The 22,349-nt window shown below is 35.6% G+C and overlaps 2 protein-coding genes across 2 annotated transcripts in view; both read left to right on the top strand.

The window, feature by feature from the left end:
• The first annotated feature begins 3,077 nt into the window (after nucleotides 1-3,077).
• On the top strand, nucleotides 3,078-9,925 carry LOC309502034 (GTPase IMAP family member 9-like). Its single transcript, XM_082174359.1, has 3 exons — nucleotides 3,078-3,131; nucleotides 7,648-7,683; nucleotides 7,835-9,925. Exons 1-3 carry the CDS (start codon nucleotides 3,098-3,100, stop codon nucleotides 8,680-8,682), a joined length of 918 nt encoding a protein of 305 aa, XP_082030485.1. The 5' UTR covers nucleotides 3,078-3,097; the 3' UTR covers nucleotides 8,683-9,925.
• Nucleotides 9,926-19,383: 9,458 nt separating this feature from the next.
• LOC309497873 (interferon-induced very large GTPase 1-like) overlaps nucleotides 19,384-22,349 on the top strand; it is a 28,383-nt gene continuing 25,417 nt past the window's right edge. The window contains exon 1 of the mRNA XM_082168254.1: nucleotides 19,384-19,978. Coding sequence (XP_082024380.1) covers nucleotides 19,399-19,978 — 580 coding nt within the window. The 5' untranslated portion in view covers nucleotides 19,384-19,398. The remainder of the gene's footprint in view (nucleotides 19,979-22,349) is intronic.

The raw sequence follows: 22,349 nt of genomic DNA, 5'->3' as shown, positions 1-22,349 counted from the left end.
GGAGAAAAAAAGAGGGGGTTGGGAAGAAAACAAAATAACATATATCTGGAGCTGAATTGGCCCTTCGTAGGGAGTTTGATTGACAGGCGATCTGACCAATCATAATCCGCCATCTGCGTCTGACAAAGCAGTCAGGAGATTTAGTAGATTAACGCTGGAGGATCTGAACTTGAATAACGGCGTGTACTGACGTTTAAAACAACACTCCTTCTGATGTTCATTTATGTTTATTTGATGCTATAAATTAACTAGAAGGAACAGGGGCGTCATACAAGCCAAAATTCTGGGGGGGCACAATCTGAGACGTTGCAATTGTTTTCTGACGGGTGATATGGATCATGTTAGGAGGGGTCAGGGGGTTTCTCCCCCTGAATTTTTTTTAATTCTGGCTGCTAAACATACCATTTCAATGCAGTTTGGGAGGGACAGAAATACCTTAACGGAGCTAGCAGCAACCCTCCTCTATCTGAGGACTAAGTTAAAGTATCTATTTTGTAAGTTTATGTAAAAGACAGGTTGATGAAAGAACTGTAAGCTCAAATTCAAAAGCTTTTGAAGTCTACTTCATTAAAGCATGTTTACACTGTTTTATGGTGCAAACACCTTCTACCTTATTTTAATTATTCTCAGGTTAAGGTAAAGTAAGTCAAATTCATTCTAAATAATAAGTATTTGAATGTCCATACTCACAACTTAGAAGAAAGACTTCTCCGTGGTTTAGTTCAGCTCAACTCTTTCATAAAGTGGAGACTTGTGGCAAGTTGGTTCTTTTTATATCAATTATTAGTAGTTTATTATAACAATAATAAGTGTTTTACATATAATGTCAAAAATAAAAGTAAAGTTCAAGAGTCTGTCAGTTCACAAGCTTCACCAGCAGGTGTCAGGCTTGGATCATCAAACAATGGAGAGGCTGTCTTCCTTCACAGCGTCTGCTTCTCATAGGTCTTACTGTACTTTTTATAATCCATTTCATCACACCCCTTCATTACATATTCAGTTACATATGAACAATTTATCCAATCCCAGATCTGGAACAATTGTCAACTCCTTCAGTCTTTTTACAACTTCCATAAAAGACACCTTCCTTAGCCTTCTTTTCCTCTTACGAGCTCGGGCCTTTAACCGTCTTCTCCTCTTGGTCTAGAATACAACAACCAGGTAATACTTTTTCATTTTACTGAATATATGCTTTCTAATACATAGTACTATTTCTTCCTTTAATAAATGCTTATAACACAGAATATATTTCAGTCATTTCATTGTATTACTTCAATAAATGATTTTTCCACAAATGGTTTTCAGTGTCTTTTTTCTTTAACCAATCAGCTTTATCAATAAAACAATTTCAAATCAAACATGTCTCAGTGTCATTATTATAAATCAAATAAACAATTTCAAATCAAACATGTCTCAGTGTCATTATTATAAATCAAATAAACAATTTCAAATCAAACATGTCTCAGTGTATAAATCAAATAAAGGGTTTCTTATAAAAACTCTTTACATAAACCAAGTTCAAGGGTTTCTTATAAAAACCTCTTACATTGTTTCCATACATTAAGGTATCTTATAAAAACCTTACATTGTTCTTCTATAACAATAAAAACCTCTTACATTGTTTCCATACATTAAGGTTTCTTATAAAAACCGTATACAGTGTTTTCCTTTACATACAAGCATTGTTATAGTCAATATAAGACTGTTTATATGAGTCATAATAGAATCAATTGCATATTTCACCCAACAACACACACACTTACTGTACACTTAGGCCTACTACACATGATTTTAAAAACAGTACCATTGCAGTTTTTATGTTATGATAATTGGTAAGAACGATCTTACATTAAAGGTACATAAAGGTGCTGAGGTCTGACTTTGTGGTGCTCTGAAATTAAGTTATTTTAATATTAATATGTGATGAAGGACTTTGAAAGAAGTTTGACAGATTACAGTGCTGAATAAGGTTAACACTACCCCGTTTATTTGAAAATGGTTAATATTTGACAGAAATGTAAAAAAGTAATCAAAACCGATCAGATAACGTTACTATGGCTTTGTTTGGCAGTAACGTTAGCCAACTAGTTTATGGTTAGACTAGCTATCGATAACGTTACACTGACACAAGTTAATGCTCTGAATTCGCAGCTAATATCAAATCCATAACTTTTTGATCAAGTTAAAATTTCCAGGTCAACCACAAATAATCCCACTACCTTTTAATATCATCCGATAACTAATTCAATGCCGATTTGTTGCTTTGCCCACTGACCACTTCAAGACCATCTGTAAAACATTGCCAGCTCAACGTGCGAGACGAGTGAGTTGCTTGAACATACACAGCAAAGATTCTAGAGTGCTCTAGATTTGATATACACAGACACCATATTAGGAAAAAGGGGCGGGCTGATGCATTGCTGACCGATTTATTACACATCCAGAAGAATACATTTGAGTCGTTATAGGCTCTGGTATATTATGGAGCATAATAGGAATAAAGTTGTGACAAAAAAAATTATCAGGGAGGAAAAATCTGAGGGGGCACGCAAGTGTCCTCTCTGCTCCGCGATGTATGTTTCTCTGCATAAGAACATGGTGTCATTACACCTGTTCAAGCCATTACACCATTCTTAGACTTAAATCATGATCTTTTTTTTTTTTTTTGCTGCATCACAGCGTTCTTGTCTTTTGACCTTTATTGCCACATAACAATAAATTATGAATCTTAGACCCCGAGCGTAAAAATCGTTGGCTTGAAAGAAAAAAGATTCGCTTGAATAAGAGTTCAGAAGTGGGCGGGTCAATCGAAAGTGAAAGTACAGAACCGCCATTTTGATGAAGCCTCTGAGAACCATTTTACAGCATTTCTCTGTGAATGTAATCACAGAAACCTGAGCAAAATTATCTGCAGATATAAAAAAATAAATAATAATTCTTTATAATAATAATAATAGTGATAATTCAGGTTTTTTATTTTTATTTTTTATTTTAAGTATGTAGTTTTCATCAACGTCAATGCTCCACACTCCATCCCAATAGGTGGCGGAAAAGGCACCAAATCTGGTTTGTATTACAACTGCGCAGTTTGTGCATCATGGCGTCCTCAAGCGACACAACAGAGACAAAAGGTAATTTGATCATAATCATTTTATTTGTATTTTTATTTTATCATTATTTTTTTTCATAATAATTATACTGTGAATAATGTGTGCTCATCTATTTAGGGCACACAAGTGTCTTTCTTTACCACAGAGCCTTCGTACTGTTTTACTTTCGATTTGTACTGCACGCGTTGTGTAGTGTTTACATCTTATTAATTACAGGCTACATTAATTATTACGTTGTGCATGTAATTATTATTTATTCAGTAACTTTATGTAAGACATCACTGATGATCATAGCACTTAAAACAAAAGAACGAAACATGAAAAATGTGTTTGAATGGCAAAATGCACGCTGTGGAAATAGGCCTAATCTAAAAAAGAATATTCAAGTTAATCAACTTTAAATATGGTCTTTTCCCTCCTGATTAACATTAAACCAGAGTTAGTGTGACGTCTAGTAGTGACCAAGTAGACTAGTATTTTGCATGTAGAATTCATATTATTATTGACTAATTCAATGATATCATTATCGCTAAACCACATTTCACGCATCGTTTTGCTTTCTATTTATTGTGACTTGAGCGAACATTAAACACTAAACGACTTAAAGGAAGCATTGTATTTTGTAGTGTTTAAGTGGAAATGTATTTGCAAATGTATTTATTTTATACAAGTATATATACGTGTATAAATAAACTGGTAAAACAGTATATACAATTAACTTTATATAATAAAGTTACATATTATTGCTGGCTGCATAAAATAAATAAACATTTTAATCAACAATCCCATAAGAACATAAAAATAGGTATTTCTACGTAGTAACATTATTAACCTGTTATGCAGTTCCTTAATCCATCTAGCAACACTAAATCTGAAGAAATGTTTAACTTAAATGCAACATACGTTTATTTGGATAAAAGTGTCTGTCAATACATAAAAAATATGTAATATGATCAGTGAATCAAACAGAATGATACTATAGTTGTTGTATTTAACATACACATAGTGTTATTTATAGTGGAAGGAATATGTAATGGATTACTTATTTGGATCGATTACTAAAATATATTACAATATTTTTCAAATCTTGTTGCATACATTATTTAAGAAGCGGATTATAAGCTATTTCCACTTTTTGGTATGACATGATAACTAAAATGTGTAGGTCTAATGAGAGATTTAATGCATGTACACTGTACAGTATAGTGTTGTCAAAGACCCGGTACTTCGGTACCAAGTCGGTACTACATTTTTTTTTAAACGGTACGGTACCAGGTTTTCTCAAACCTGGTACTTGATGCGCGTGCATGCCCGAGCCCTGAAGCGCGTGCAGTTGCGTCTTCTTCATAAAAGCGCTGAGACATGGTGACCGGCGGTGCTGCTGATGTGGTGGCTGTAAATCCACTTGTTGAAATATTTTGGATTAGGCTAATGTCACGTTGCCATAAGGGGCCGTTCACATTCGATTCGTTATTTCAAATGTAGGCGCACGGCAAGCACGCTTATAATAGAAGCGACGCGGCACGTGCGTTTTTCCCTCCAGGCGCGCCTCTCTGTTCATGGTTGCATAGCAACGACAGACGCCACGGGAGAGCAAGCGCTTGTGGAAAGGAGAAAGCGGTGCGAACTGCGCTCTCCATGATGACGAGGAAGTATCAGCAAAGAATGAATTGATTTCTAGCCCTTGCATTAGCTTTACTACTAGATATATTTATGGAGATATGTGGATAACTCTTATCAGGTTTAAAAAGCCCTTTTAAAATTAAATATGAATGCAGTTTTGGATTAAATAAAAGTACAGTCAAGTCAAATAAAACACGTTTTATCTCCTATATAGTTTGGTAACACTACAATAAGATACCATTCATTAACATTACTTAATGCGTTATCAAACATCAACACATTGAGTGAACAATATATTTGTACAACATTAATTAATGTTTGTGAATGTTATTTAATACAAACACTTGATTGGTCACATGTTTGTTAAAAATGTATTTTTAAATTAACCCCAAGGAGAATAATTGCAACAGTATATAACTATTGTTTATTGTTAGGTCATTTTATCTAATGTTATCTAACAAATGGAATCTTATTGTAAAGTGTTTTTAATACTACAGTTTCCATCTTTGTAACCGTGATATACACTTTAATATATGTAAATGTAATCTAAATTAAGCTTTGGTACCGAAATTGGTACCGAGAACCGTGGATTTTCACTGGTATTGGTACCGAATACTGAAATTTTGGTACCGTGACAACACTAGTACAGTACATTTTGAGATAGGTTTAATAAGCAACGCATTTCATCTGCTCTGTCAGTTGTCTTGTTAAATTATTTATTTGATTAAATATACATATTTTTTTTGTTTGTTCCATAACCTATGGCTTTGCAACATATGGACCTAAATGAGTTGAGTTGAAGTTTTATTTGCCATTTGTACCAGTACAGCTAGTACAAGTATATATGAATTGTTGTAGCAAAGCTTGTTGAGTCGACATTAAAAAGTCAACATAAAGGAAGAGCTAACAAATCTGCACAGAATAAATATACTTTGAGAAGGTACAGTACACGAAGAACAGTATAAACCTACAACAATGTAAGAGCAACTGGCCTAAAATTATTCAGGGTGGATGTGTCTGTTTTCTTGGGCACTGGTATAATAATAGACTATTTAAATAAGCGTGGTACTAAGATACTAAGAGACACACCTGCCAGTTGTTCCCTGCAGACCTTCAAAACTTTTGGCGATACACAATCAGGTCCCTCTGACTTACCCTTAGGTGATTCTTATGGGGGGGGATTTTTAATTTGAGGGGGGACTTTAGACTTTTTTTTTTTTTTTTAATTGCATGCATCTCGCCTAAATGTATGCTCACTCATTGCATTTTTACAATGGGGTAATTTTGTTCTTAAGAATTTACACAACACAAGGAAGCTTGATTTCAATCTTTGAATTAAATTGAAAAAAGTAGCACAAATAAATACAATAGAATAAAGATCCCAATAATTAGAAATAAAGAGAAAAGATTTTGCTTAGGTCTAACACTAGAATTCAGAAATACTACAGAGACTAAATAAAGTAATCAAATGTAAAATAACACTGGGTAGTATTTTAGTCCTGACTAAATTAAATAGGCCTTAATTAATGTAATTAATGCTATTAATCCTGATTCCTTAAAATGAAAGCTATGTTTTGTTGTTTTGACAACCAAATGAATGACAGACACATATGGCTGCTGTCCCTTTAAGAGCTAGTGCACGGATCCTGTTTCATTATACGGTCACGTGCGATTTATGCTTATTTAAGACATAACCGACTGTGTTTAGAGGATACTCACCAAGACCGAAATTGACATGATTTTCGCATGTTTTTGACTGTGCTACATGTTTTTTTCACACCCCTATGCTAAAGTGAATCAATGTTTGCGGGAATTTGGGAGACCTGCAGGAATGATTAAAATTATGCGCAATACCCGCAATCCCGCGCTGAAATTCGAGCCCTGTACTTTATTCAAAACCTTCCGAACCTGTACTTGTGTGACCTGTAGCGCACAGTTCTCAGTGTTCAAACAAAGTTGAAGGAGTGTCCAAGTTTAATCTGTCAAATCTGGAATAAAAACTGTTAAGGCATTATGTAAAGTACGTAAGGTTACCAGACGTAAAGTGGCATCTCTAGTCTCAGTCCAGTTTGTGCTTCTCCTATAATTGGTGAAAGATTGAATTACCTGCCACATACTGCGTGTGTCATTTTGCAGGTAGTAGCTTTCAAGTTTTTGGGAATATGCCCTTTTTGTAGCTCTGATGGATTTCCTCAATTCATATCGGGCCCTCTTATACTCTTCCCTGTCCCCTGCTTTGAAAGCTTCCTGTCTTTGCTTGATCTTCAAGTGTATGTCGCCATTTAACCACCACTTTTGATTTGGAAAAACACGAACAGTTCTAGAAGGGACACAGATGGATGTACACCAGTTAATATAGTCACTGACAGTGTGGTCAAAAAGTCCATTTTGACTGCTCTCTTTTAGCTGTTTCAGAGCCACTCGATCATGCTTAATGTTTATATATACAGTTGCCCTAACGTGACGTGTGAAGACAAATGATAACAACAAAAACAACAAAAACTTGACTCGAAGAGCTCTGCGATGTCGCACACAGGGGAGCAGCATCAAGTGTGTGTGTGTGTGTATAATTAAACAAAAATATATATGAACATATAAAACGATGGTCCATAAAGAGCTTTTTTTTGTCTGTACATAAGGTTTTGTTTCAGTAAAATAATTAACTAATATGTATTGCACCTCTATACTTTACATAACATTCTTTATCTTTTATTCCTTGAGTTTATTAATAAAAAATACATGTTTTTAATCAAACATTCTAAATAAAAGTTTCCACAACCTTCCAAAACAGTCTTACATTTCCCAAGACATGTTTGATATAAAAGCAAAAACAAGATTTGAAGTTTGATGATATGATCTACTATAAAACTAAAATCTAGGCTAGTATTAACTGAATGTCTACTCATTGTTGTAGGTAGATGGGGAAGCATTGAATTAATTCCTCCAAGTTGTAAGTATAAACTTATACAAATGTTCACAATATATGAATTTGTTTGTTTTATGACTTTGACATAATATACTTTACTGTCAATTCATCTGTTTGTAATCAGTAATCTGTTAACTTTGTAATAACATGATCTTATCCTCTCTCTCTTGTTCAGTGTCTTTGAGAAGGATGGTGCTGGTGGGAATGACTGGAGCAGGGAAAAGCTCTTCTGGAAATACAATCCTGGGCAGAAAAGCCTTCAAAGCTGCCAAAAGTGGTTCATCTGTGACCAAAGAGTGCTGGAAAAAGACTGGAAAAGTTGCTGAGAGAGAAATTGCAGTGGTAGATACTCCCGGTATGTTTGACACTGATATTTCAGAGGAGGATCTTCTGAAACAGAAGATCAGTAAGTGTATAAACATGACGGCACCTGGACCTCACGCCATCATCCTGGTCATTAAACTGGATTCATTCACTGAAGAAGAGAGAAACTCAGTGGAGAAGATCAGGACCATATTTGGAGAAGAAGCAGATAAACATACAATCATCCTCTTTACTCACGGTGATAAACTGACAGACAGCACTATCGAGAGACGCATTGATGAAGCTGGTGTGGACCTGAAAGAAACCCTGAGTCGCTGTGGAGGAAGATATCACGTGTTCAATAATAAAGAGATGGAGGATCGTAATCAGGTTGTGGAGCTGCTGGAGAAGATAGATACCATGGTCTCTGATAATGGAGGAGGATTTTACACCAGTGAATCTTACCGGGAAGTGGAGCACATGTTGAAAACTAAAGAAGAGGAACTGATGAAACTGTATGTCAAGAAACTAGAAGAGAAAGAGAGGGAAATGGAGGCCAGATTTGTTGAAGAGAAGCAGAAACTGGAGGAGAGATTGAATGAGTACAAACGTTATTATGAAGAAAAGCTCAGAGAGTTCAGACTGGAGGCAGAACGGACTTATACTCATGAGAATAAACTGAAAAAGATCCTTACCAAGTTAAAAAGCCTCAAATTTTAGTCCCATTCCAATTATATTTTAAGGCTTATGCAGAGTGTACAGTATTACTGTACATAAACATTTGTTCTATAAATCTTAGTGGGTGCTAGCGAGCAGGCTATGGAATATCTCAAATGTTATTTTTTTTGGTGAGCTCAATCGAAAATTTATATAAAAATAATTTAATGTGATTTCTTTTTTTAATTTTTATTTTATTATATATATATATATATAATATCATATACATAACTATGTTTTCAGTGGTGTATAAAGACCTTACATAATGAACCGTTATGGTTTTTTTTTTACCTTAGAATGAGCATTTCTGTCTACACACACCGCTGGTCCCCTTACATCGACATGTTTCTACAGTGGCCCTGAACGCACAAACGCGTTTCGTCACTATGTGTTTCTTTGTGCAAAGAAGCTAGCTAAAGTCAGTGAATAAAACACTGACACAATGATGAACAAGTAGCAATAATATTCGCAATAACATATCGTTTTACTGAATAATTAAGTCAACATAATTTATTTTAAATGTAAGCACCCTCTCTCCACGACAATACTTCTTATTTACCGGCCACCCAAACCAAACTCATCTTTCATCCCAGAGATGTCCAATCTTCTCTCAACCTTATGTACAATGTCTGCCAGTATCATCGTACTTGGACATATGAATATTCATGTCAACTCCTCCACCTGCCGTTTCTCAGCAGAATTCCTCCAATTACTGTTTTAATCTGACACAACTTGTTGATGCCCCCACTCAGTCCATGCAGGGGCCACGCTCCCGACCTAGTCATTACAAACTCTGTTTATCTCAAAAATCTTCTGGTGTATGATCTGGGAGTTTCTGACCATAAGGCCATCTCCATGAAGATGTCTTCACCGTCCACCCTCATAAAGCCCAAACGCTTCAGAAACCTGAAAAACATCAACCTAGAGACTATGGCATATTCCTACATTCAGCCAGGTTTATTAAAGCCAACCAACCCCGTGACGTCACATGTTATAATACTGCACAATGGTGGCGCCCTGGCCGCGAAAGATATAACGTTTTTTCTTTTTTCTTTTATATGTCTACATTTGTCATGTTTCTTATATAATTGTTGATTTAGTGGAAATCCATCTTGTAAATCAGGTAAACTTGATTGACTGCTTCATTTCCCCTTTAAAGGTTATAGCTGTAAATTCGATGTTGCTTGGCAGCTGGTCTTGACTTGGATATGTAACATGGATCCCAAGTTAATGATACTATTTTTGCCATTACTATTGTTAATATATATATATATATATATATATATATATATATATATATATATATATATATATATATATATATATATATATATATAATTATAATTTAAAAAAAAAAAATTTGCATGTATATGAAAATGTACATTTATTTTATTTAGTAGTATTATTTCTTTTCTTCTTTTTTTTATGTCCAGTAAAAACTCTGTTCTGTAGGAATGGGAGTATTTGTATGTATTACCAAAATTATGATTAAAAGACAAAATTGACGTCTTGAATTATGTGAGAATAAAATATTTTGTCAAAGATTCCATAACAGCAGTGGATATCACTAATAAATTTTATGTTTGATTACTTCATATTATAACAGATAACAAATATCACTGGTATGTTTGTAATAAAAGCTTGTTTCATATTTAGTTTTCACCATAAAGATTTGTTCTACAGTCTTGTTTTAGGAAATGCTACTGTACACACAAGAATAAGGGAAAAATGTGGTTGATTTGGACTCATATGTGGACAAATTAGCCAAACACATGCTGATTTTATATACTTATTTTTATATATTAATTTATATAACACTCAAAAATAAAGTTAGTGCTGTGAATAGAGGGAATAGAAAAGATAAGATAAGAATAGGACACAATTGTACATTTTTATAGTATTGTCAGGTTTTAGAAACTATAGAACATGCTTGTTATTTGCAGACAATATGAAGAAGAGAGGAAAAACATGATTGAATATGAAAAGTGGGACGGTGACAGGGATACTGAAATTGCGTGTGAATGAACAAGGCAGAACAAGTTTTTTGTTTTGCTTTTTTAAACAAGGACACGACACATGAAAGTAATCCGGGACAAAAGCAAAAATGTTACAGTATCCAGAAGAAGGTAGGAGGAATGAGGGAAAATAATAGAAACAAAAACGAAGAGGACATTATTTCGAGAATGAAATTTGGGCATACTGGACTAAATAGTAGGCTACGCATAAAATAATAGGGAAACATGAAACTGGGCCGTGTGAGCAGTCTAATAAGTCAGTAATTATTAATTGTCCTAGGTACAAGCAGGAAAGGATGATTCTGAAAGATATGCTAAGTAGAGAAAAAAATTGAGCATAAGCACACACACACACACACACACACACACACACACACACACACACACACACACACACACACACACACACACACACACACACACATATAATTTTTTATTTTATTTTATTTATTTATTTATTTTTATTAGCCGGGCTTATTAGAAGGATATAGAGTTTAGTTATTATTAAAATTGTGTTTATATTTTAGAAGGTGGCGGTAATGCACACTAAAAAGTTGCCAACCGCCATTAAAAGTCAGAAGAAGAAGAAGAAGAAGAAGAAGAAGAAGAAGAAGAAGAAGAAGAAGAAGAAGAAGAAGAAGAAGAAGAAGAAGAATCCGGAAGATGGCAGTAGTGCAACCCCTTTAAATGGGAGCTGCCGTTAAATCACAGAGAAGAAGAAGGCCTTTCGCCATTTTTCTGAAAATGAAATGCAGATCAGGTCGTACAGTTACTGTAGACGCTCACGTTAGAACTGAAACTAATCTCGAAGCAATTTTTTCTTTTAGGTAAGTTAAAAACATTCTTTTAACCTAACTCGGATGTTCACTTGTGTAAATTATTACTGTGAAGTCAGCACTTCTGTAGTTTTTTTAGCGCTTGGTTGTTTTCTAAAAGTGCGATAAAGCTATACGACGGAATTATTTTCATTCCCTTCCCTTTCCTTCTCTTTCTCATTTCGAGCTGTCCTCACGTAGACCTGTACATTCACAGTAGCATCATCTCTTTCTCTCTCTGCGTGGAAAGTTTTAAGACATAGTCATAATTCTGCTAAGATATTCGAGGAAGACTTTAGGACGCTTATTTCATTTTGAATAGGTCATTATTTCTGTCTGATCGTGAAAATAAACGTTTTGGACAGCATGCTAGATTGCTGAGAACATCGGACAAAGGTGATCAGAGGGAAACAGTTACTATGTTTAAAAGCATCTTTAGGTTGCTGATTCAGAAAGTTATGCTCATGGTATGCTTTCTACGGTTGAAACACTGATTGAGCGATTCCATGTCACATGATACGGACTTCGATAAGTTGTACTCTATCTTTTAACACACTTTCAGATGCTCATTCATGTTTATTTCGCGCTGTATCTGGTTTTGTTAAGGCGGAAGAGAAGATAATGTGCGCTCCACGCTGCTGCTTCTGTTGAGCTGAGCTGTGATCTCACGCCACAGCGCCAAAACGGTATTTATGTTTTTGAATTTCGTAAGAAAATGGACGTAATTTGAAATCTGAGACTTTGTTTCATATCAATAATAACAAAGCACAAAGATTATTGTGATTTATTGGATGAGATGCGCGCATCAATGTTCCATTCATTCATCAACTGAAAACAGGATGACTAACGTTAATCGATTCTTGGTTTTTTTTATTTAGCCCTAGGAATAAGGACAACTAATTCTACCGAACTACACGCAAATGCTTTATTACTACTCACACAGGTCAGTTTATTAGACAAATTAAACTTGAGGTAACGCAGCGCTGTTTCACTTGGTCTAACGTTACACTATCACACTAAACTGCATTTGAGTATGTTGAAAGTTATAATGTTATTCTATGTGTTAGTTTGTCTGTATGAGACTAGCAGTAAGCTAGATCAACATTAGAATAACATACAGATCATATTCTAACATTTCATCATGTTGAACTATATAACATTGATTAGTTTTATGTACATTTGCTCACCTGTCTAATAAAGTACATGCAAGTCGAAGTTAGTCGCAGACGTGAAGCTCTCGGCATCTCCGAACGCCACGCTGATATTGATCCTCGTTTTAGTTCTCCTTTTGTCCCAAGTCTGCTTGCCATGGTCCATAATGTTTGAACAAAACAACAACAGCATGAGCGTGCCGCTAGGCGTACACGTAACCCAGTTGTCCACGTCTGTCGCCATGGTTACTATGGCAGAACGAGCGGAAACCGTGGGTAACGCGGATGTGACGCCATTGACTGGCGACTCCCAGCTCACCCCTGCTCACACGCCCCGTTTCCTTGGTTAAAATCGCAATTTTCTCACGATTTAAAAAAAGTTGGAAACATTTGGGTTATTGTAAGTAATCAACTTAACAAAATATATAACACTGGCCTTGTGATTTTGGGATATTTTAATGCAAAAATCTTACATATTGTACCTTTAATATATAATTATATAGAAGTAATGCATTGAATAATACGTTGTTTAAATTGTTTAAACGTGAATACGTCTATTAAAGAGTATGTGTACAAAGAGAATTGCAATGCTGACATACAATATTGTGTATGTGTTTGTGGTACAGCCGTGGGTCAGTTACGCACTGCAAACACAGCATATGTGAAAGCACTATAGCGCGTGCTGCTTCTGTGCCACATTTTATTCAAATATATTTGAATATTAATATTAATAAACAAACGAACTTTGAATATGATTTTTTGGGCAAAAGTCAAAGCCCTAGTGTAGAGTACAGTATTATGGCATTAAGAGAGAAATCGAGTAAACGAGTGTATTACCCTGCTGACCATCTGATACAGCATCCATTCTTCAGGTCGATGTCCATAACATTATATCCAAAAAATCAGTTTGAATGTCCGCTGAGGAATGTGATATGTTTATCTTCGTCCTTCCCTTGACAGACAGCGCTAAAACAACTTCCTTGTTCTAGTTTTAAGTCCATCATCACAATCCTTTCTCAATACCAAATACGGCATATTATTTGTATAAAATATTTATTGAACAACAGTATTTAAATGAACAACAATAGCCATTGTAAAAGACAATGGGTAATAAACACAATCAAACAATTCAGTCAAACGTACAAACAGCACTCTAGTGCAGGATTTGAGAGTTATGGAACTTAATTTCATAACTTCCCTTAACCAAAATCGATTTGCTCTGGAACAAGTTATAGATTAATAAGACCAAAGATTGCCCGTTTGATGTACCCCAAATGAATTATATCTCAGGAGTAAATTCCTGAAGGACTGGCCGAGATGACGCTGTTCTCAGCGGGAACATGAACACTGACGGCCTGGAGCTCACATCTGAGAAAGTATATTGTTTTTAACTAAATAATTTACAGATTGTAAAATAGGCACTATGATTATATATTAAGTCACATATTTGAGGTCTTAATAACTACATTCTCAACTAAAAACTCTTAAAACTACATTTCCTGACACAACAACAGTAGTATTTGTAAAATTATGGTGGATTTGCTAGACCGCCATGACAGTCATCGCAAATGGAGTGATGCAAACGGTGAAGCGGTTAGAGTGCTGTTACTGGGTGAATATCACGGCTGGAAATCAGATTCGAGAACCAGAAAGAACTGTAGTATAAACCTAGGTAAATGTGCACTATTGTTAGGTGCATATCCAAGTGTTTGTGCGGAGTAAGGAAGCTGAAGTATAACGCGCTTTATTGGATCACGTCATATTGCTGAACTATCATGTTTGTTGCAAACTGAACGGCAATCAGACGTGTTTGAAAACACTCAATATACAGGCACTACCATATTGACGGTAAAAAATATAAGGGCTTTGCCAGTATTTTGAATCTTAAGTATTGTGATCCTACTGTAGTACTAGTGTACCGTACAAACTTTATTTATTGCAGTGGTGGACAGTAACGAAGTAAATGTAATTCGTTACTGTACTTAAGTAGCTTTTTTGCGTATCTGTACTTTACTGAAGTATTTAAATTTGGGAAGACTTTTACTTTAACTCCACTACATTTCAAAGTCAAATATCTTACTTTTTACTCTATTACATTTTCAAAATCAGTCGTTCCTTTTTATGTATGAGTGGATAAAAACTTAACTGGTCAAAAGAGCCACCTATCACAGTAGCCTACAACGTGCGCGCTTTGTTTTGAATTTGCCTTGGTGGTATCTACTAAGCGCGAACCAGAGCCGTTAAATATGAGAGTTGCGACCATAGACAGTATATAAGAGGTTGCGACACACACGGCTTGTTCGACGTGAACCGGCGCTGCACAGACCGATCAGTTTATGACATCAAAGTATAGAGCGAAATCGCGAGAGCGATTGAAAAGCATACAGAGCCGTCTACTCTCTAATCGCTCTCGCGGTATTTTAATGTCATTCACCGATTGGTCTGTGCAGTCAGTGTGCCGTTTCTGTGATCTCGCCGCCGCGCGGTCACGTGATTCGTGTAGCTCTCAATAGTTCCAAACAATTTGTGTTGCCAATAATTTTAAGCGGGGCAGAGAGCAGCAGCTATTATTGCAGCAATTATCGGTAAATACTGACGCATAATGAACATTGCTTATTACCTTGACACTAAAATTACTTTCATATAATAGCATTTTTTTTTTTTTTCTGAGGAGTAGCAGAAACACTGCATTAATACGTTTTGGTTTTTAATTTTGTTGGGAAATTGGCTGCTCCCATAATGTAGTGTGTATATATATATTCAATGGCATTGTGCAGGTTTATGTGAATGTATCATAACATTAGGATGTTTATAATTATGACCATAGACGCTTGTGAAAAATATACAGTAAATACTGTAAATGTATTATACCTTATGGGATCAGTCCCCTTCCGTCCAAAATTAAACACACAAAAAATGTATTCAATTCAAATATATTTATATATATGTATATATATGACTAATTAATGTCATTTTATTAATAGATTGATGTGCCAAGAGTGACAGAGTCTTCACGTAGACTGAGTTAAGCAAGAGTCTTGTGACAAAAATTATAATAGGACATTATAGCAATAAAAAAATCATAGTACTTGGATACTTAAGTACATTTGAAGGCAAATACTTTTGTACTTTTACTCAAGTGAATGTTTAAAGGCAGCACTTCTACTTTTACTTGAGTAATATTTTACCTTGAGTATCTTTACTTTAACTCAAGTACATGGTATGTGTACTTCGTCCACCACTGATTTAAAAAATATATATATATATTATTAATATAATAACAATTATACGAAAAATGTTTAAGATAAAACAGTTTAAGTTAAATTCACAAGTGTGATGCATTAATTATATTGGTTAGCCTATATAGTAAATGTGATATGTTTAACTTTGCTTGTATAGGCTATATATTTTTTTATTGAATTTTCTTCTACCCTCTGTATTTGGCGTGCTCACCTCGCTGTTTGTTTTTTATAAGCTTGTGTAGCGTCCGATATCACGTAGACTCCGATCACTGGTGTCGGTGGCTCCTTAGCGATGATTTATATAAAAAATAATTGTATTACTTTAGGCTAGTTGTTATAAAGTCATACAGTTCAGGTCAAGTCGCGAGTCATTGGATCTCAAGGTCAAGTCATTTTCTTCACTTCATTGGCAACACTGCTCTGTATGCTGTATGCTGTGGGTTTGGGTTGCTTATACCGTTCATCTGGGAACGCAATGTGCACCATTTCACCAGATTTCGTAACAATTTATAAACCCATGCCAACACAGCAGAATACATCAAACTGTTTCTAAATGTAGGCCTACCACCTGCTCAATGCCATTTAAAAATAAAGGTTTAAACCCTCGCTCTCGTTTTGATGTCCACGTGTTCTTGTTCAAGAAATTACAGTGGCTGTAGCATTTCTATCGTAAAGAAATGGCCAAATATTAAAGATTAAGTGGACATTTGAATAAACTGTTGTTTGGCCAATATTAAACCAGGATTTAATATTGGATTTATACAATCACAGGCCGCTGGTGCCCTCTTCCGGCATTTGTTATTAATACATAATGTGCATAAGTTGATTGTTAAAATACATAATATAATAAATATAATTTACTTCTAAGTCATTGTATGAAATAATGTCACTATCACTAGGTTTATGATGTGAGTAAATGATCACAGAATTGTCATTTTGGGGAGAGAAAGACTGCTTTAAAATAAATTGACTCGCATCCTTATTAAGGCTCTCCAGTATTGAAGTCATTTCTGGAATGTCCTCATAACGCTTCGACCGGAATAACTCTATCAGCTTTGAGAGATGACCATCTAGGCCTTCCAAAAAGGACTTGCTCGGGTCCTTTGACACAAGCCTGGTGAATTCTTTGCTGATCTATAAAAACATAAATACATTTACAAATTTAACAAAGATGCCAGGGTCTCAGTGACAGTCTTAAAACATTAACAAGTTAAAACATTTTAATTTCACTCAACATGAAAGAACTGGTCATATAATCTTAGGATATTAAGTTGCACTTGTTTGTGTCTACAATTGTTGTGTAAACAAATTTATTATAATAGGCATAATTTCCATAAAAATCCATAAAAAATTTGGTCATGGCTTGATGACCATGGGAAAATGTGGGTCGAGTTCAAACGAGTTGAGAACCACTGTTATAAAGCTATTTAAAACATCATTCAATGTAAATTGAGATAATCGTAATTAATAATCGCCAATTACAATTTCAAGGGAATAGCCTAATCGAAAATTATGATTTTTGCCATAATCATGTAGCCCTAAAACATCTTAATACTAGGAAAAAAATATCAACTCTTTTTATTTCTATGGCTGTGTGATGCATTGAATATTATACTGATGATGTTGCTGTCAATATAAAAGTGAGCAATGCTATAAATATAGCTTTATAGCTTATTATATGTATTATGTTTTCTACAAATAACGTAATTCTGAATTTCATGATTCTTCAGGGCTTCACAGGTAACACAAATTACATATAAGTTTAAGATTATTACACTACAAAAAGTTATGACCTTATATTAATAACTTACATCGCAAGTTACCTATAGGCCTACCTTGTCAGACCTATGTCATTTGAAAAAATAACAACTGAGTGTTTAAGAAACATAAGTCAATCAAGCATTTTTATTTGTCATGTTAAACATTAAAATATAAATATTAACTTACTGGTTATTAGGTGTTTCTAACGATAATGAGATCCCATTAAGAACACGCTAAAAAGTAACTTACACTATTTTATCTATTTATCAACATTAACTTATAATGACAACTTCTCTTTCTGCTCACGTCTGGACAGCAGCTCGGTGTCTCTGTCTAGTGAGCAGAAATTTCCCTGGCAGTGCGTGTGGCTCCTGATAATTAACGTTAATCGAGTTTGCCAAATGTGATCAAAATGTGCCTGGAATCAAAACACGGACGAGGTGCGCTAACGAAACAAGCCTAATTTAACATGAAAGAAAGCACAAATCAGGGTATACTTACTCAATTCATTATTTGCAGTCCATAAAAGTCCACCTGTACTCGTTCAAACGCGGGCTCCTTCATCTTTTCTTGCATCAGCAACTTCTCGTACAGAAAATGGCGATGGCGCGTCTGCCTCAAATTCGTTCAAATAGTACGTCATCATGACGTAGAGTTTCTGGCACATGCGCATTACACAGAAAATTGATAGAACCTATGTTTTGTTGTTATATGGACACGTTATTTAAAGTTTTCCATTTCCCTTCAAGTTGAGGTTGTTATAACTCATCCTATTGTGTAGTGAGACACTGCATGTTGACAGGACATGATTTTACTTGTCCACCTGACTAAAACTCAGAATCACTTTTTACAGTGTAGTAGCGTGTGTGTATGTGTGTGCGTCTAGCGGAGACCGCGTGCATCAGAGAGCGCGCGTCAGAGAGAGCTCAAAGTGATATTGATGTTGGTCTCGGGTCGGGTTCGGGCTGAAAAATTGCAGACGTTTTGGTCTGGGGCCGGATTAGGGCTTGAACACCATGGGCCAGGTCTCGGTTAGGGCTGGATGTTTTGCCCCGTGCAGGGCTCTAGGCAGTATGCTAGCTGTAGCTGTTTACCTCCAGTCTTTGTGCTAAGCTAGGCTAGCGGTGGGTGCGTCAGACAGAGTTACAGCACGCACGGAGAGGAGAAGGGTATGTATGGACTTATCTAACTGTGGGGGATACGGTGAATAAGCTAAAGTCCCAAAAAGTCGGCGTGTTCCTTTAATCGACTGATTACTCAATTACCAAAATAAACGTTAGTAACAGCCCTTCAGTGAAATATATTTTGTCTACCACCATGTCCCTTTAGTGGCTCTATAGAAGGCGTCACATCCCTATGGATGATATTATTAAACCCTGCAACTGCTGACTATGAATGAAACTGACTACATTGTGTCAGTAAGATCTGTGTATTAAGAGTTCAAATGTCAAAATAATCACTATCCTAAAATAATATTCATGATCAGAAATCAATTGGAACTACAATAAAACTTTTTAGGTCATAATAATAGTAAAAATTATGGAATCAGATGCAATGAAGTACCAAAAAAAGACAGATCAACGCAAGATGCCTTCAGCCACTCCATTTGAAACAGTCTCCGGGCCAGTAGATCCTATTCTCATGTACTATACTGAAGGAAATTTCTTAGATTTTTGATAAATGTGTGTTAATTTTTGTCTTGCAGCACTTTTAAGCTTTAGGCCACATCTTGAAAATGGCAGAAGGGACGGCAGGACTGAATTTGGTGTTACTGGGAAAAATAGGAGCTGGGAAAAGTGCATCAGGAAACACAATACTGGGACGAAAAGCTTTTGATTCAAAGGAAGGTTTCTCTTCTGTCACACAAGAATTAGCTGTTGAATCTGGGACTGTTGGTGGACGGCGGGTCACTGTTTATGACACACCAGGATTATTAAACACAAAGCTCAGTGAAGAGGAGATTCTGCAGATTTATGCAGATGTTCTTCAGAGATGTGAATCAGGTTGCTGTGTGTTTCTGCTGGTCATCAAAGCTGACAGATTCACTGGAAAAGAGAGAAAAACTGTGGAGAAGATTGAGAAGCTGCTGGGAAAAGAACGCTTAAAGAAAACCTGGATTCTCTTCACTGGAAGAGACGAACTGGAGGAAGAAAACATGTCAATAGATGAATTCATCAATGAGACTGAAGCACTGAAGAGCCTCGTTCAGAAATATAATCAGAGATACCATGTGTTCAACAACAAGAAGAGAGGACCTAATGGACAAGTTCAAGAGCTGCTTAAAAATATATATTCAACATACCCTGACACAATAGGTGAGTGAGTCGTTATTATACAAAATATTATATAAATATTTGGTAAAAATATTCTTTGTATCCAGGGATTGAAATGAACTTTTTCACTCACCGGACAATTTGGCTACTAAGTTACCGGCCATTCAGAACTTCTACTAGCCAAAAAAAGAAATAAACCAGATTAACCATGTCACAGCTTATATTTATATGTAATGTATATATGTGTGTAATATAGGCTTTGCGCATCTGTTTAACTATCAACGGCAGCTTTAAATCCATGGCTGAAGAAAGTAGTTCCACAGTGAAGACGCACCATGGGTTGTTGCTAATTTATTTACATACTTGTGCCGTCAAAGTCTATATGTCTTTAAGGCCGTAGGTAATCACTCTATATCCATGCTGATATAGAAGCATATAGATCAGTGGTTTTCAACCTTTTTTTTTTACTCCAAAGCACCCCTCTTTCTCCAAATCAATACTGCACTTCATGTGTTTTCTGTGATCGGATAGCTATCCGATCGTGAAAAGACCAGGTGTAAATGCCCTCCGAAATGCATTCGAGGCGGATTTAAATACGATCTCTCAAACCACTTCAGGAGGTGCGAGACGCTTTCCTGACGAAACTGGAAAAGTGTAAATTCATCTGGTTGCTGAAACCACATATGCCCCTCCCAAAAAAAAAAAAAAAAAAAAAATTGCGTGACAGCGTGTTAAAGGCTATAGCCCGATGTGACGATGCTACTGGAACACGCATCACGCAGATAAGAAGCTGAGCAGCTTGATTCATCAAGCCAACGTGCAAACTATTGCAAATCAAAGTGAAAGGAAGTCGCAGACACTTAACACACAATCATCATCATTAAAAGTAAAGAAACAAAATGATCTTATCAGGGTTGTAGATGCAAAGTTCTATGTTAACTTCACTGGTACAGTGGCAGGAAAAAAAATTCTTACACGTCACAGAAGTCAGTCAAAAAATCCGTAAACAAGTGCGAGTTTAATCAAAACACAAAATTACAAAAATATACAAAATCCTGTTGGCTCCTATAGCCTATCCTATGATTCCACTTGTTAAACCTTTAACTTTTCTTACTTTAAACGTTTAAACACGAGTTTTAGCCATAATGACAGTCCAAACGGTAAGAAAACTGTTTCTCCCTTTTTTCCATGCACAAACTTCAAGTTATATCTTCCGCCCCAAGTGGGCGTAACCATTAAAGAAACGGAACAGAAATTAGCCTATAGAGGCTACATCAGAAAACATAGGAAATAATACTGATATATGGTAACACTTTAAAATAACGTTCAGTTGTAAGTCATTTATAAGTGGGTAGTTAATGAACTAATCATTTACAAAACATTCATAAATGATTAGCAAGTGATATACTAACATTTTATGTATGTTTTGTAAATTCCATTACAAGTCATTTACAAGTGATTAGTAAATGAGTAACTAATATTTTACGAAACATCACTATGCGTTCATAAATGATTAATAAGACAGTGATATGTTAATTATTGTATGTAGGATTTGTAGATTCAGTTATAAGTCATTTACAATTGATTAGTTAATGATTAACTAATCATTTACAAAACATGAATATGCGTTCCATAAATGTTTAATAAATTGTAATTTTTTTGTATGTATGTAGCAATTAGAGGGTGCAGAAAGTGTTGTAAATGCCTTGAATACACGTACAGATCGTTTGTAACAGGTAAGGAACAGTGTTCAACACAATGATGTGTAAATCATTTACATGAATAAATCATTTACAACACTTTCTGCGTCCCCTAATCTAAAGTGAAAACTATTCATCACTTGTAAATGTGTTACACATCATTCGTAGATTACCACTTCAAGAATCAATAAGGCATAAGATCAACGAATCTTATCTACGAATGATGTGATAAGAACACATTTACAAGTGATGAATAGTTTTCACTTTAGATTAGGGGATGCAGAAAGTTTTGTAAATGATTTATTCATGCGTTTACACATCTATAACAGGTGTTGAACACTGCAGTGTAAGTGCTGACTGGTGAGGGTATAGACAGCTGTCTTCTGTAGTGTAGTGTGCACTGTAGTGTAAGTGCTGACTGGTGAGGGTATAGACAGCTGTCTTCTGTAGAGTGTAGTGTAGTGTGCACTGCAGTGTAAGTGCTGACTGGTGAGGGTATAGACAGCTGTCTTCTGTAGAGTGTAGTGTAGTGTGCACTGCAGTGTAAGTGCTGACTGGTGAGGGTATAGACAGCTGTCTTCTGTAGAGTGTAGTGTAGTGTGCACTGTAGTGTAAGTGCTGACTGGTGAGGGTATAGACAGCTGTCTTCTGTAGTGTGTAGTGTAGTGTGCACTGTAGTGTAAGTGCTGACTGGTGAGGGTATAGACAGCTGT

This window comes from Leuciscus leuciscus (genome assembly GCF_965113295.1).
Source record: "Leuciscus leuciscus genome assembly, chromosome: 1".
In the NCBI taxonomy this organism is placed as follows: Eukaryota; Metazoa; Chordata; class Actinopteri; order Cypriniformes; family Leuciscidae; genus Leuciscus; species Leuciscus leuciscus.
The sequence above is the reverse complement of the archived record's forward strand: the minus strand, read 5'-3'. Positions and strand labels throughout refer to the sequence as shown.

What these genes read in the sequence shown, in the direction of transcription:
- LOC309502034 (XM_082174359.1), top strand. Translation starts at nt 3,098, where the DNA reads ATGGCGTCCTCAAGCGACACAACAGAGACAAAAG. An exon ending in CGACACAACAGAGACAAAAG is followed by an intron (nt 3,132 to 7,647) that starts GTAATTTGATCA and finishes TCATTGTTGTAG; the next exon opens with GTAGATGGGGAAGCATTGAA. An exon ending in TGAATTAATTCCTCCAAGTT is followed by an intron (nt 7,684 to 7,834) that starts GTAAGTATAAAC and finishes TCTCTTGTTCAG; the next exon opens with TGTCTTTGAGAAGGATGGTG.